At 51.2% G+C, this 15000-nt stretch overlaps 3 protein-coding genes across 3 annotated transcripts in view; all 3 read right to left on the minus strand.

The window, feature by feature from the left end:
- Positions 1-82, minus strand: part of LOC311114157 (histone H2A) — a gene marked incomplete at both ends in the record, with an annotated part of 387 nt that extends 305 nt beyond the window's left edge. Inside the window, one exon of the mRNA XM_084189433.1 lies at positions 1-82. This exon is cut by the window's left edge and continues 305 nt beyond it. Within this exon, the coding sequence (XP_084045559.1) occupies positions 1-82 (82 nt within the window).
- Positions 83-879: 797 nt separating this feature from the next.
- LOC311114161 (histone H1-like) lies at positions 880-1503 on the minus strand (the record flags this gene model as incomplete). Its single annotated transcript, XM_084189436.1, has 1 exon — positions 880-1503. One exon carries the CDS (start codon positions 1501-1503, stop codon positions 880-882), a length of 624 nt encoding a protein of 207 aa, XP_084045562.1.
- A 2431-nt stretch (positions 1504-3934) lies between these two features.
- Positions 3935-4309, minus strand: LOC311114137 (histone H2B; the record flags this gene model as incomplete). The annotated part of the gene is made up of 1 exon (XM_084189414.1): positions 3935-4309. One exon carries the CDS (start codon positions 4307-4309, stop codon positions 3935-3937), a length of 375 nt encoding a protein of 124 aa, XP_084045540.1.
- Between the last annotated feature and the right edge of the window lie 10691 nt (positions 4310-15000).

Here is a 15000-nt window from a genome sequence, read left to right on the forward strand (position 1 = left end):
CGGGGAACTGGAGCCCGGCACGGGATGAACGGGTCTTTGCCTTCGCCCTGGCCTTGCCTCCGGTTTTGCCTCTTCCGCTCATATTGGTATCTTGAGAAAGTCACAGAAAGTCTGAATGAGCCGCTCGCCACTTCGAGAGCCGTACTTATACCTCGCCACAAGAGGCAACGATTGGCCACCGGGCCGGTGTGGCCTTATCCAATTGGAGCGAGGGACAGACAGACAGACAGCCCTAAGCCGGTTCCCACCCACAGGCAGCGAGTGAGAGGCTACTTTGTGTCCCTCCGACTTTGTTACTTTGTGTCATTTCGCGTGAGCGCCAAAATGTCCGACATGAAATCCTCACATTATTTCTCTCCAAATGGGAAACAAACAGCTGGTGAGGGTGCACTCTTGAGTTTGAAATCGAAGCCACTATAGTATTGTTATTACATGGCACTTGTAACACATCACAGCAGCCTGCCTCTGAACGGGAATAGCCCAGTGGCTCATATATAAATATGGCTGTTGAGGGTGCACTCGTGAGTTTGAATTCGAAGCCACTATAGTATTGTTATTACATGGCACTTGTAACACATCACAGCAGCCTGCCTCTGAACGGGAATAGCCCAGTGGCTCATATACAAATGGCTGGTGAGGGTGCACTCGTGAGGTCGAATTTCTAAGCCATTTTGGCCCTCTATTATATTCCTCTCCCTTCGCACACACCCAGAGTGGGACGATGTTGTGTGCGTAAAAGTAGCCTAGTGTGCGTAATTTCTTTTTCACGACAGATAGTACATGGAAATCAATGCGCTTTCTATGGAAAGAGGTGGGTGGCTCTTAAAAGAGCCTTTTGTGGTACAACATGTGTCGAGTAGAACACTGTTTGTAATAGGTTTACTTCTTCTTGGGGGCTGCCTTCTTGGCCTTGGCTGCCTTGGGCTTGGCGGCTTTGGGCTTGGCTGCCTTTGTAGCCTTCTTGGGGCTCTTGGTCGCCTTCTTGGCCGCTGCGGCGGGCTTCTTCACCTTCTTGGGGCTCTTGGCGGCCTTTTTGGGTGTAGCGGGCTTCTTGGCCTTCTTGGGGGACTTCTTTGCGGCGACGGCCTTCTTGGCTGCTACCTTCTTGGGCTTCTTCGCCGCGGCGGGCTTCTTGGCGGCCACCTTCTTTACTTTGGGAACTGCGGTTTTCTTGGCGGGCTTCTTTGCCTCGACGGCTTTCTTGTTGAGCTTGAAGGAGCCGGATGCACCGGTGCCCTTGGTCTGGACCAGGGTGCCCTTGGTGACGAGGCTCTTGACTGCGATCTTGACGCGGGAGTTGTTCTTCTCCACGTCGTAGCCGCCTGCCGCCAGCGTCTTCTTGAGCGCGGCCAGGGACACGCCGCTCCTCTCCTTGGAGGCGGTCACAGCCTTGACGATGAGTTCTCCTACGCTGGGTCCCGCTTTCTTGGGCTTGGCTGCTGCCTTCTTCTTGGGTGCCTTGGCCGGCGCTGCGGCTGCGGGTGCTGGTGCGACTTCTGCCATGTCTGTCTGTCTGTCTGTCTGTCGTTTGGTCCGGTACACACACACACACACACGGTCTGCGAGGAGTAGTTTGCTGTAGACGCTGCTCTGCGCTATTGAAGCTCCACACCGAGCAGGGGGCTGGCCTTAAACGCGACATGAGAACCATGTAGACTCAAGGCAACCAGCTCGGCTTCTCTGGGCTGGCCAAATGCTCTTTCACTTGTGTTTTCTGTTCGCCTATATCGGCCCGAAAGTCACCGACGGAGCCGTGTTTTTGGTCCAAAAGCGAACGGCCCAGCGAGCAGACTTGTCTCCGTTCAGAATAAAGTAATGTGGGCCGCGGAAGGGCCGTGCATTTTGTTGCGGCTCGCTCAAAACCTCACCGTTCGACTGTCGGGTGGAGCGGTGCGCACTGGTTTTCCTGTGCTATTTGTCTCCTAAATGGCCTAAAAGTGCATCCGATTGCGAGCAGCACTTGTTGTGTAGTGAGCCGAGATGTCTGGCAAGGGAATCAAATGGTTTGGGGTCCCCTGATGTGGTCAGGGGTGTTTTAAAGAAGCGCTCTTTTGGGGACCTTAAAACACATGCACCTGTGAGGCCTGGCTGAGACTAGTGTTGTACCTCAAGTTTCAGGTTGTATTCGTCATATGTACAGGATCCACATGGTATAAACAGTCCTACGACATGCTTACTTGCACTATGTGTGTGTGTGTGTTATTGTATTAGTACTTTTTGTGCACTGGCAGTGTGAGTGTTGTTGTTGTTGTATTTGTAGCCTACTATTTCTACACAGTGAGATTGTGTGTTGTCTTCTGGTAGGTAGGTAGGTAGGTAGGTAGGTTGGCTGTCTCTACTAATATATTGTTCACCTGCTTGACTCCGCAGCGTGACTCGCCTCGGTCTTTGTGTCTGTGGGTCTTGGTGTCTGGCTGGCGCTATGGAGGCTGGCGCCCCATGGGTCATGGCGCGTTGATATAGGCCTAGATAGAGGGAGTCTCTCTCTCTGTCTGTCTCTCTCTCTCTCTCTCCCCCCAAGTGGGACAAGGGCTGCATATGTGGTTGGACTGGGAGAAGAATCCCAGCAGGTGCATGTGGGTCAGAAGGTTGATTGCGGCCTCTTTTCTTTTCCTTGTTGTATATATGTATGGGGCGGCAGGTAGCTTAGTGGTTAAGAGTGGTTAAGAGCGTTGTGCCAGTAACCGAAAGGTGGCTGGTTCTAATCCCCGAGGCGACTAGGTGAAAAATCTGTCGATGTGCCCTTGAGCAAGGCACTTAACCCTAATTGCTCATGTAAGTCGCTCTGGATAAGAGTGTCTGCTAAATGACTAAAATGTAAATGTATAGGCTATCCCCAAGGTAGTCATTGGGATCCGCTGCTGCTCCAACGACTATCGCAAGGGCCGCCCGCTCGCTCACTGTGTTATACTGTGACTTGGCCTACAGACACATTCATATCCTCACGTGGAAGCAACTGCCTTAGCTGGTAGAGCACGGCGCTTGTAACGCCAAGGTAGTGGGTTCGATCCCCGGGACCACCCATACACAAAAATGTATGCACGCATGACTGTAAGTCGCTTTGGATAAAAGCGTCTGCTAAATGGCATATTATATTATTATATTTATCCTGTTGCCTCATGAGGGTAGTAGGAAGGAAAATACACTATGTGCCTCAAATGTACTACACTTTACATGGACATTTTGAGTCATGTAGCAGACGATCTTATCCAGAGCCACTTACAGTTAAGTGTGTGCCTACATTTTCATACTGGCCCCCCTTGGGAAACGAACCCGCAACCCTGGCGTTGCAAGCGCAGTGCTCTACCAACTGAGCTACAGGGGACTATATATGTATGATGCGACCTGGACCGGAAATGACCCGTTGGCAATAAGGGCTACGTATATATATATATATATATATATGCCTACTCCTATTCTTCCTAGACGGGATTATTCACCCCCTTTTTATTCTTGCCATTATCGTTCTCATTCACATCATTAGGGTATAGTCCAATGATGGAGCGTCCATTCTCCCCGTCCGTGTCCTACCGATTCAGGAAGTCGACTCAAAATGACTATCCGCTCATTAAACGACAAAAGGCATTTCTTTCCATTCAAACCCAACAGACTGCTTTTTTTATTTACACCCTTTGTCAAATGGTGCCATTTTTCATTGCCTTCACCTGGAATGGAGGCCGACAAACATGGGTTACTATTCAGCGTGCAAAGACAACAAAAAAGGCGCGCTAAACCCCTACGCTGGAACGGGCGGGGGAAATGATACAATGTAGCCGTTCTCCGAGCCGGCGCGCGCCGCCCATTAAACAATGATACAATGTAACGCAGCCTACCTGCGCATTCATTCGGTGGCGATGGAAATGCTCTTTTTACTGACAGAGTGGGTGGCTCTTAAAAGAGCCTTTGGGTTAGTAGAGCAGTCCAAATGCGCTGTTTACTTGGAGCTGGTGTACTTGGTTACGGCCTTGGTGCCCTCGGACACGGCGTGTTTGGCAAGTTCACCGGGGAGTAGCAGGCGCACGGCGGTCTGGATCTCCCTAGAGGTGATGGTAGAACGCTTGTTGTAGTGGGCCAGGCGAGAGGACTCTCCGGCGATACGCTCGAAGATGTCGTTCACGAACGAGTTCATGATTCCCATGGCCTTGGAGGAGATGCCGGTGTCGGGGTGGACCTGCTTCAGGACCTTGTACACGTAGATGGCGTAACTCTCCTTCCTGGACTTTCTGCGCTTCTTGCCGCCCTTCCCTGCGGTCTTGGTGACGGCTTTCTTGGAGCCCTTCTTGGGCGCTGACTTTGCTGGCTCGGGCATGATGATGTCTCGTTGCTTCTCAGAAACGAATGAGGGGGTGAAGGGCGCTTACCCGTCTTATGAAGAGGAAGCTAATCAAAGTCGGCGGCCGTGGACACTCCCCTGCTTGCTCGTAGGCGCCCCTGCTATTTGCCCAGTGGAGCTCTAGCGCTCAAAAGAGCCTTCCGCTCAGAGGCTAGCTTCCCGAACAAAGACAATTGAGGGCGCGCGCGCGGGTCCTCACCCCCTCCCTCCTCTCTATAGCCTATGCTCTGTGACCGATGGGGAATTGTGTGTTTCAAAAGGGGGGCCTGAATAGTTGTCCGAATGGCACGATTGTTGTGCCACATAATGCTGGTGATAGAATTGCCCACGTTGGCACCGTCAGACATAGGGCTCCCATTTTGGACTGTGTGTGTGTGTGTGTGTGTGTGTGTGCGCGCGCGCGAACGCTGTCCCCCTCTTTTCGAGCCACATCTAACGACGGGTGGTGGTTTTATGTTGTCCAAATGCCACTATTGCTTGACCCAAAATAACAACGTCACTACACTTTGCCACTGTCAGATATAGGCCTCCCTCTGTGCGCTAAAACGGGAAGGGACATTAGAATCCGCTATTTAATACTCCCTGTCCACTCGAAGTGGCTCATACTTTCCTATCAAATAGCATACGGAAGAAAATAAAAAAACACTATATGGAATGGGCCCTTTTGAAGCGGATGTGGGTGGCTCTTAAAAGAGCCTTTGGGTTCGAGTCGGGGTGTTGAGGTTCCGAAGAGAGTGCGTTTAACCGCCGAAACCGTACAGGGTGCGTCCCTGTCGTTTCAGAGCGTAGACCACGTCCATGGCGGTAACGGTCTTCCTCTTGGCGTGCTCGGTGTAGGTGACTGCGTCACGGATCACGTTCTCCAGGAACACCTTTAGGACACCGCGGGTCTCCTCATAGATCAGACCGGAAATACGCTTCACGCCGCCGCGGCGAGCCAGACGTCGGATAGCGGGTTTGGTGATTCCCTGGATGTTATCGCGGAGAACTTTTCGGTGACGCTTGGCGCCTCCTTTTCCAAGTCCCTTGCCGCCTTTGCCTCTTCCAGACATTGTGTGTTCGCTAGTTGAGTTCAAGTGAATGAATGACTTCAGCGCCGGTGCGTGGTGCGCTATTATCTGCGTTTGGTCGACCTGATTGAGGCCATCGGCACAGAAAGCGCGCCTCTGTGATATGTTCGGAGGCGTTGCAAAGGGGAGGGCGCTCGTTCTAGGGGACTAGGGAGGAGCGATTACAAAGGTGACGTGAAAGCAACTACCGTGCGCGGGAAACATACTCCAATACTGATATAGGCTATGTGGAACACAAGGCCAAACGGTGACAACTGGGAGATCAGCTAGTACACGACTAGTTACCGGAGTGTAACTCCAGTTCTATGAGTGGAGCGGAGCCCCATAGGGGAGCTATGCTCCTAGTGGTTTACCCTCTGCCCTAAGGCAGAAACAGCCTGAAGCAAAATTATGCACACACCTACAGCCAATAGGAGTACAGGTGTCCCTATATAAGGAACCCCGTTCCCTCAATCTGCCTCCCGAGATATTATCTTCAGCGAGACTAGAGAGGGTCGGTAGGGCCTTAAGTCCTATGGGGCTCCGCTCCACTCATAGAACTGGAGTTACACTCCGGTAACTAGTCGTTCTATATCGTGGAGCTCCGCCCCATAGGGGAGCTATGCTCCTAGTGGTTTAAGGCGGAGCGAAACGCTCCAAAATGTACTCCCTGCCGAGCCTAACACTTCCCATTAAAAAATGAAAAAGGTCAAGCCCAGCAATGGCTGCAACCAATTCCCGCAGTACTGCGACTAAAAAACCCATTAGGGCGTCACAATATACCGCGTCATCGGTTATAGACCCGCCCCATCTAGCTCAATGACAATGTCAATGGCTATTGGGCCGATCAATAGAATAGACGCCGTGCTAATCTGACTAGCAGATAGCCGTGCCTCAATATTCTATGACAACACTATTATCCACTAATGGAATGACATAAATGTCACTCTACATTATGTGTCCAATAGCCCGCCTTACTCACTCAATGGAACCCAGAGATTAGTAGGCAGGGACAAAATATACCAGTCATACTAAACTGAACCTCAGATAGATGACCCCACATTCTGTCCACTTAATACATGTTTCTATATGCTGACACTGTCAGCCAGGAGACATGCCACAGAATATGCTCTTCATCCAAAGCGGACCTGATAGAGACCAGTCTATCATCCTGCTTCTCCCTCCTCTACCTCAAGATTCCCCTTCAGCTGTGCTGAGTGCAATCGAGATTGGAGTTTAAAAGGCTTATTCTTGACATAAGTCTTCCTAACCAGAGCGGACCTGATTGGAACCTGTCCAAGGTCCTGCTCTGTCCTCCTTTTCTAGCTCAAGAACGCCTTTCAGCTCTGCTGAAATTCGATCGAACAAAAGAGTTAGAAAACATGTCCATAATATGTTACTTCTAATAAAAGCGGACTTATGAACTTATTCACAATCGTGCTTTCTTTCTCTATTCTGCTCATGATCTCCCTTCAGCCACGCTGAGTACAGACCGAGCCAAAGAGTTAGAAGACATATCCAACAGATAGAAACGGATAAAAGGAGACGGTGTCGACCATGACGCTGCTCTACAAATATCCTCTACCTCTGTTCCTCTGAAAAGAGCAGTAGAAGCTGCTACTCCACGAGTGGAGTGCGCTCTAATACCCTGAGGCGGTTGTTGCCCCGCCGCCTCGTACGCCGTCTCAATGCCTTCACAAAGCCAATGAGACAAACGCTGTTTTGAAAGTGGTCTACCCAATGCAGCCGCACCGTGACACACAAACAGCTGAGGCGATGACCTAACCGCCGCTGTGCGCCTAACGTAACACGCCAAAGCGCGTACTGGGCACAGACAGTGAAGCTTTTCCTCACTCCTCTCCCCATGGGGAGGGGGATGAAAAGCCCACAATTCCACGATCTGCGATCTATATGCACTGTTAATAACCTTCGGCACAAATGCCGGGTTAGGACGTAACACCGCTCTGCTCAAATCGCCATTAATGGCAAGGCAGTCGGGTCTCGTCGACAGTGCACACAAATCGCTGACTCGTTTAGCAGTAGTCAAGGCGAGCAACAGCGCCGTCTTGATAGACAGCATCTTGAGGGGTATTTGATTCAATGGCTCGAACGGCGACTTACATAGCGCTTCGAGAACCAATGCCAAATCCCACTTGGGCAGCGTAGCTCTAGGTCTTGGCCTAAGCCGTTGCGTTCCCAATAGGAAACGTTTCACTAATGGGTGACTGAAAACACTTTTTCCGTTAAAACCTTCATGACCAGCTGAAATTGCCGCTGCAAACACTCGAATAGTGGAGGGCGATTTCTGCTTATCAAACATAGACTGTAGGAATGAGAGCACACTCTCTACCTGACAGCTCATGGGGTCCACGTCCTGTGTATCACACCATCGTGAGAAAACGTTCCATCTGCTGGTATACACCCTAGAAGTGGAACCGACTCTTGCGCCCTGTATTGTTCTGATCACTGCATCAGACAACCCACGGCGCTTTAACCTGTCCCATTCAGGAACCAAGCCTTCAGTGGTTGGCCGATTATGGGCCATTGCCCTATCGAGCCTCCCGCCTGAGTCAACGCGTCTCGTAGATGTGGAATTGGCCAGGGTGGCGCAATCAACATCTGACTCATCTCTGCAAACCACGGAGCCCCCGGGCGATCGGGCGCTATCAGTATCACTGACAGCTCCTCTGACCTCACCCTGGCTAGCAGTGGGAGAATGCAAGACAGCGGAGGGAATGCATACAGGAGAACTTTCGGCCACGGGTAGTGCGCGAATGCGTCTCTTCCCAATGGCGGTTCGTCCTGGTTTCTCAGAGAGAACCATAGGGGACACTGCGCGTTCACACGTGACGCGAACAGGTCCACCTCGGCTCTCCCGAATTGTTCCCAAATCTGTAGAACAATGTCCGGGTGCAGACACCACTCGTCGTCTCGAGGACCCCCTCTTGACATGAGGTCTGCCCCTACGTTCAAGTAGCCCGGAATGTGTGCTGCTCTCAACGAGCGAAGGTGCTTGTGAGCCCACAGCCACAATTCCACTGCCGCCCGATGAAGGGCAGGAGACCTGACCCCTCCCTGGCGGTTTATGTGAGCTACTGTGGTTCGGTTGTCTGACCAGACCAACACATCGCGACCCCGAAGGGTAGACGCGAAGTGGGTCAAGACCAGTCGCACCGTTTCCAACTCTAGGAGGTTGATGTGACGACCTGATTGAGGCCATGCACCTCCTATCGCTTGAGACTGACATGTCCCTCCCCATCCAGTCAGAGAGGCATCTGTAAACACTGGAATGTAGGATGACACCTTGCCCATCGGGACTCCGTGCGTGAGAACGCACGGGTTCCGCCAATAGTCCAGGTCTGCTCTTAGCGAGAGAGGAACCACCACCAACCGATGACGTTGACGCACTGGGTCTAGTCTTAGTTGGGCGAACCACCGCTGTGCTTTGCGCATGTGCAGAAGCCCTAGCGGGACCACAGAGTGGGCTGCCGACATGAGACCCAAAAGTGACATGATCGATAGCGCCGTTACTGTGTGATTCGGACGACACTTCCTCAGGGCTAGTAACAATGCTGCCCTTCGAGGGTCCGAAATTCGCGCCCTCATCATTACAGTGTCTAGCTGTAGTCCCAGGTAGACAATCTGATGACTGGGCCAGGGTGCGCTCTTTTTCCAATTCACAGCAAACCCCAGACGCGTGAGATGAATCACTGTCTGTGTCGTGTGTGTGAACGCCAGCTCTGCTGACGGGGCGAGAATCAGCAGGTCGTCTAGGTAGGCTAATAGCCTTATCCCTTGACGACGCAGCGGTTCCAATGCCGCCTCCACATATTTGGAAAACGTTCGAGGTGCCAGGGCGTACCCAAACGGCATCCTCGTGAACTCGTACGCCACCCCTTGAAAGGCGAACCGCAGACACATGAAAGTACGCATCCTTTAGGTCTATGCTTGTACAAAAATCTCCCTTCTGAACACATTCCAGTAGGCGTTTTGTCGTCAGCATTCGGAAGGGCCGTTTGGTTATGCTCTCGTTGAGAATGCGTAAATCCAAAATCGGCCTCACTCCCCCCGTCTTTTTTGGCACTAGGAAATAGGGCGAGTAAAGCCCCTTGTTCCTTTGCTCTCGGGGAACTACTGTGACCGCCTCCTTCGCCAAAAGTTCCGTAATCTCTGATCTCAGAGCGGCTACTTTGTCTGGCGTTTTCATCACCGTTTCCACCACTCCCTTGAACGGGGGTGGGGTCCGATGGAATTGGAGGGCATAACCCTTCTCTAACGTCTGTTCTAGCCAGCGTGAGAGGGTACAGCTTCGACGCCACTGCCAGCAATGCAGAGAAAGCGGGTGCGCACGAAGCTGTGGTGCGTCCAGTAGGAAGGACCTGTATTCCTCTATGGCCCTCGCCGCCGCTATTCCCCAGCACTGGGTTGGTGGAATAGCCCAAGGCGGGCCCCCCTTGAAAGGGAGAGGATACGTCAGCTCGTTCTGGGTGAGTCGGGGGCTTTGATACGTTGGTTACGACCGTAACTCCAGTAATCTTGCCCTCCGTGAACGCAGCACGGGTCTGAACTGCGCTGTCTGAGGTACTGGCCTGAGACAGAGCGCTCTGCCCGGAAAGCGATTGCGTCATCATGTCATTGTCTGACTGAGACTGCCGCTTAACATGAGACTCATCCTTTACAGAATTCAATAGAATCTGAAAGGTGTGATCTCTGACTGACACCACACGGTGGTGCCACAATGCCTCTTTACTGGTCTTAGGCGACTGTTCAACGACACACTCAATATGTGGTGAGCTGCGCTCATAGCCATGGGCATTGACACGTTCAGAATAATTCGGAGGCGTCCATACCTTGGTTATACCTGTAACCCTGGTATTCCCGCTCTCCGTGAACGTCGCACGGGTCTGATCTGCGCTGACTGAGGCATTAGCCTGCAGCAAGGCGTCATTCCCGGCTAGCGGCTGCGTCTTCATGTCACATTGGGACAGAGACAGCTGCCTGCTGAATGTGAGGTATCCTGAGATAAGCCAAGACGGTGTCTTGGTATCTTTCCTCCCTTCACCTCCTGTGTGCGTTCAGCTCTGCACCTCTGGTGGGCTGAACTACGCTCAGTGTGGTGAGTATTAGCGCGTTCAGAAAGAAGTGGGGGCGCCGATACACTGGGAAACTTCGTCACCGTGGTAATCGGGCCCTCCGTGAACGCAGCATGGGTCTGAATCGCACTAACCGAGACCTTAGTCTGCGATAGTGCGCCATCCCCAACTAGCGGCTGCGTCATCATGTCTCCTGACTGAGACTGCAGCCTGCTATGAGAGGCACTCACTACAGTACTCCTTGGAGTCTGTAATGTGAGGTCTCTTTGAGATAAACCAAGACGGCGTCTAGGTATTATTCCTCCTTTCACCTCCTGTGTGTGTTCAGCTCTGCACCCCTGGTGGGCTGAACTACACTCAGTGTGGTGAGCCTGGGCGCGTTCAGGAAAAGGTGGGGGCGCCGATACACTGGGCACCTTCGTGACCGTGGTAATCGGGCCCTTCTTGAACGCAGCATGGGTCTGGGTCGTACTAACAGAGACCTTAGTCTGTGATAGTGCGCCACCCCCAATGTGGTTATTATCAGCGCGTTCTGAGAGAAACGGGGGCGCCGATACGTGGTTACGCCCGTAACCGTAGTAATCAGGCCCTCCGTGAACGCAGCACGGGTCTGAACTGCACTGACTGAGGCGTTAGCCTGAGACAGAGCGCCGTCCCGGATAGCGGTTGCGTCATCATGCCATTATCTGGCTGAGACTGCAGCCTGCTGTGTGAGACACTCACTACGGCACTCCTAGGAGTCTGTAAAGTGAGGTCCTATAAGGTACACTTAATACCTTTTATATACCTGCCTTATGTGTGCATTCAGCAACGCACCATGGTGGGCTGAGCTGCACTCATAGTGGTAAGAGAGAGAGCGAGAGTGAGGAAGGTCGAACGCTCTCGGATGTATTATGGAAAAGGGGGCTCTTTCTTGACAGTGTCAAGTAGAGCCAACTCTTTATTACACACATCAACAAAAAACATTCTCCTCCATACACTCAACGGTAGAGTGGGGGGGGACAGTGGGCTCGGTCACAGCAGGCGCTGTGCCGTCTTCCGTTCTCTCCCCCTCGCCTGTCATAAACGGCGTCTCTTCTGGCCGCCCTTCGGGTGATGCCAGGATGACGCTTTAATGACCTCTCTCGCCGGCACCTCTGGCGCTGCAGGGGGGGGGGGCGAGGCCCGCTCCCTTGCTGCTGGAGGCCGCCGTCTGACGCCAAGCTGTAGCGAGAGTAACGGCCGCCCTTCCTCATATCCACTTCCGGGTTGGAGGGAATGGGGGGCAGCTTAATCTCCCGCTGTTTAGCAGCCCACTCAATGAGACCTGAGAATTCAGGCACAGAGAGGCTGTGGCGTCATCATCCAGGGATGTAATGACCTCACAATTTCCCGAAGGAAAAGGGGTGTTAAACATCTGGGTCAGTGTAATGAATTGTTCCAATAGAATATTCATTTCTTCCCCAATAGCCCTGTCATCTCCTGAGTCAGTGCCCTCAGATGATGCCTCAGCTGAGACTAACACTGATAGCACATCCTCAAGAGGAATATCCTCCCTAAAAATGCCCAATGCTGCTTCCACTCCTTCAAAAAAGGAGGGCGCAGCTGGCGCATAGTGGGGGATTGATGAAGCTGTCCCTCGCGTGCTGTGCCTCTCAACCCACGAAACAGTGTCGGGGGGGGTCGACAGCCGCCAAGGGGAACAGCGACATTGAGCTCTGAAAAGAGCTTTTGTTAAATGCTTACCTTGGATAAGCTAGGTGTGCTCATTGTAGGAAGACGTTGATGGCTGGATATCAACGACGAGATCTTCCTGAGTCTTCTATGGCTTCTTCAATTCTAGTCCAGTCGCTGAAGATAATGGGAGGCAGATTGAGGGAACGGGGTTCCTTATATAGGGACACCTGTACTCCTATTGGCTGTAGGTGTGTGCATAATTTTGCTTCAGGCTGTTTCTGCCTTAGGGCAGAGGGTAAACCACTAGGAGCATAGCTCCCCTATGGGGCGGAGCTCCACGATATAGAACTGTGTCCCTGTCCTCATATTGTTGTTGTTGTTGTTGTTGTTGTTGTTGTTGTTGTTGTTGTTGTTGTTGTTGTTGTTGTTGCACCTGATTTTACTCATTGAGGACTTGCTAATTAGGTGACAGGTTGTTCAGTCAGCTGTGGCTCTCCAGGGCTACAAGAAAAATGGGTATTGTTGGGGGTAGGCTACTCTACCGCTGGAGTTGGGAAACACTGACCTAGTAGGATGAGTCTGTTTAGCTATGGAAGGACGTGTCGTATTGACTGTCATTAATAAACATCACTCTTCTTCTTTCTTCTCTAGACACCACTCGGCCTGACAGTAAGGGGGCCAAGAGGACCTGGGGTGCGGATGGGAGGGGTGGTGATCCCTCTGCAAGCTGGAGCGTTTACAAAATAGTTGTCATCATCCTTATGCCTAATGTGTGTTGCAGCCAAACAGCACACACTGTTTGTGTGACTCCCTGACATTACGCAATGATGTAAGCACATTTGGGAATGTCTTCCATATTGTTGCATAAAGACGACCGTGTGCATAAACTGTGAGACCGAGAGTGGCGTACCTTTACCCACACACACACACCCACACACACACACACACACACACACACAATGAAGGGATTGATTTCCTACGCATACAGAGGTGATAGTGATGTGCCAATATTGTATGGTACCTTTCTTAGCAAACCAATAATAAAGCTTCTTATAATGGAATTATTGTTATGATGTTGATCATTTGTATTGCCGCAGGATAGCCTCAGATGTGTCGTCAAAGAAAGGCCACAGAAAGAGGGCCCGTCTCAACTGTTCATTTCAAAAGGGACAAATTGGGGGGGTGCACTGATGCCTTAAGGGCCCAAGAGCACAGACTGCCACTTTATCATTCAGTGCAGTTGAACATCTCACATTTGACTAGCTTTCATAGGACAACTTATTGTTGCCATAATTGTCTCTTACCTGTACTTACTGGCTGCCGGCCCTCGGTGGAGTATATCGAGGAACAGAGGGTGCCTTTTAGGATAAGGACTAACAAGGTTTTGACTAGGTGGGATACAGCTACGACCGGAAGTGACTTTTCCCTAGCAGTTTAGGCTAATTAGGCTAGAGTGCAGATACTTGACATGTACAGTACAACAACAAATCACAGAGGGCCTGTTACCACACCCTATAGGCTTGAACATCATAATATCACAATATATAATAATACTCATACATAATAATCGAAAATCACCTTTGACTACAGTGACATTGGTAGTAAGTAGGCTACAGTATAATGGATAGCTACCCAACTGGGACAGAAAGTGGAAATTGAAGGGGGACACGCAGTGAGCAAAACTCCTAACGACATAAAAACACAGACACTTCAGTGGAACGCACAGGGCTAGACGGGAAGGAAGACGTGGAGAAGGACTATTGAAGAGGAGATGAAGAACACCGGAAGCATCGAGTGAAGAAATGGGCCCGGAACAGGGTTAGGCCGAGATGCACTGTTGACGCCCTATCCTTCATTTAGGACCTCAAAGAAATGAGTCAACTCCTATAGGGACTATTTTCACCGCCACCTGCTGGACCAGAGGTCATGTGGCCAACACTCTGCTTGAGATCATTAAGAGCTATAAGGAGTCCATCAACTACCTGGTCAGTCAAGTCATATAGGGGGGGATTTCATGGCCACCTGCTGGAGCAGAAGTCATGTTTGCCAACACTGGCCTTAAAATCATTAGGAGCTATAAGGAATAAATCAACTCATCATTCAAGTCATATAGGGAGGGATCTTAGCACCACCTGCTGGATCAGAAGTACCCTTCACTGTAGGCACAAGAGAGCCATCATCTCTCAACCGGTGCAATTTCCATAAGTATGTGGTAATAAAACAAACAACGACAGCTCCTCATATAGGCAGTGGTTTCAAAACTCTAAGCGCGTGTTCAAGTAGAGCACACCAAATCATACATGTACTTGTTCATCACACTGAATCAGTGTTTAATCTAGAAATACATGCCTCGCGTTGCAATACGTGTTCTTGTAAAGTCATTGCTTTCCACAATGCAATGCTCACATCACTTTCCGTGTGATATTGTTGGTCATTTGTTCAAATGTATTTGACTATGACTTCATCCGACTGCTCTGAATTCATAATAACCTCACGGTTTGGTGTTAACCTACCGATTTTCAACTGCTACTGCAGTAATTGCCTACTGCAGATTAGGAACGCTGTCATGAAAATGTATGCTTGGGAAGTGTTGCTCCTGAGTGGCGCAGTGGTCTAAGGCACTGCATCGCAGTGCTAACTGTGCCACTAGAGATCCTGGGTCGAATCCAGGCTCTGTCGCAGCCGGCCGCGACCCGGGAGACTCATGGGCGGCGCACAATTGGCCCAGCAGTCGTCCAGGGTAGGGGAGGGAATGGCCGGCAGGGATGTAGCTCAGTTGATGGCGAGCATGGCGTTTGCAATGCCAGCGTTGTGGGGTCGATTCCCACGGGGGGCCAGTATAAAAAAAAAAGTGTATTCACTAAACTGT

The sequence above is a fragment of the Coregonus lavaretus genome (assembly GCF_964263955.1).
Source record: "Coregonus lavaretus genome assembly, contig: HAP1_SCAFFOLD_1071, whole genome shotgun sequence".
NCBI classification, from domain to species: Eukaryota; Metazoa; Chordata; class Actinopteri; order Salmoniformes; family Salmonidae; genus Coregonus; species Coregonus lavaretus.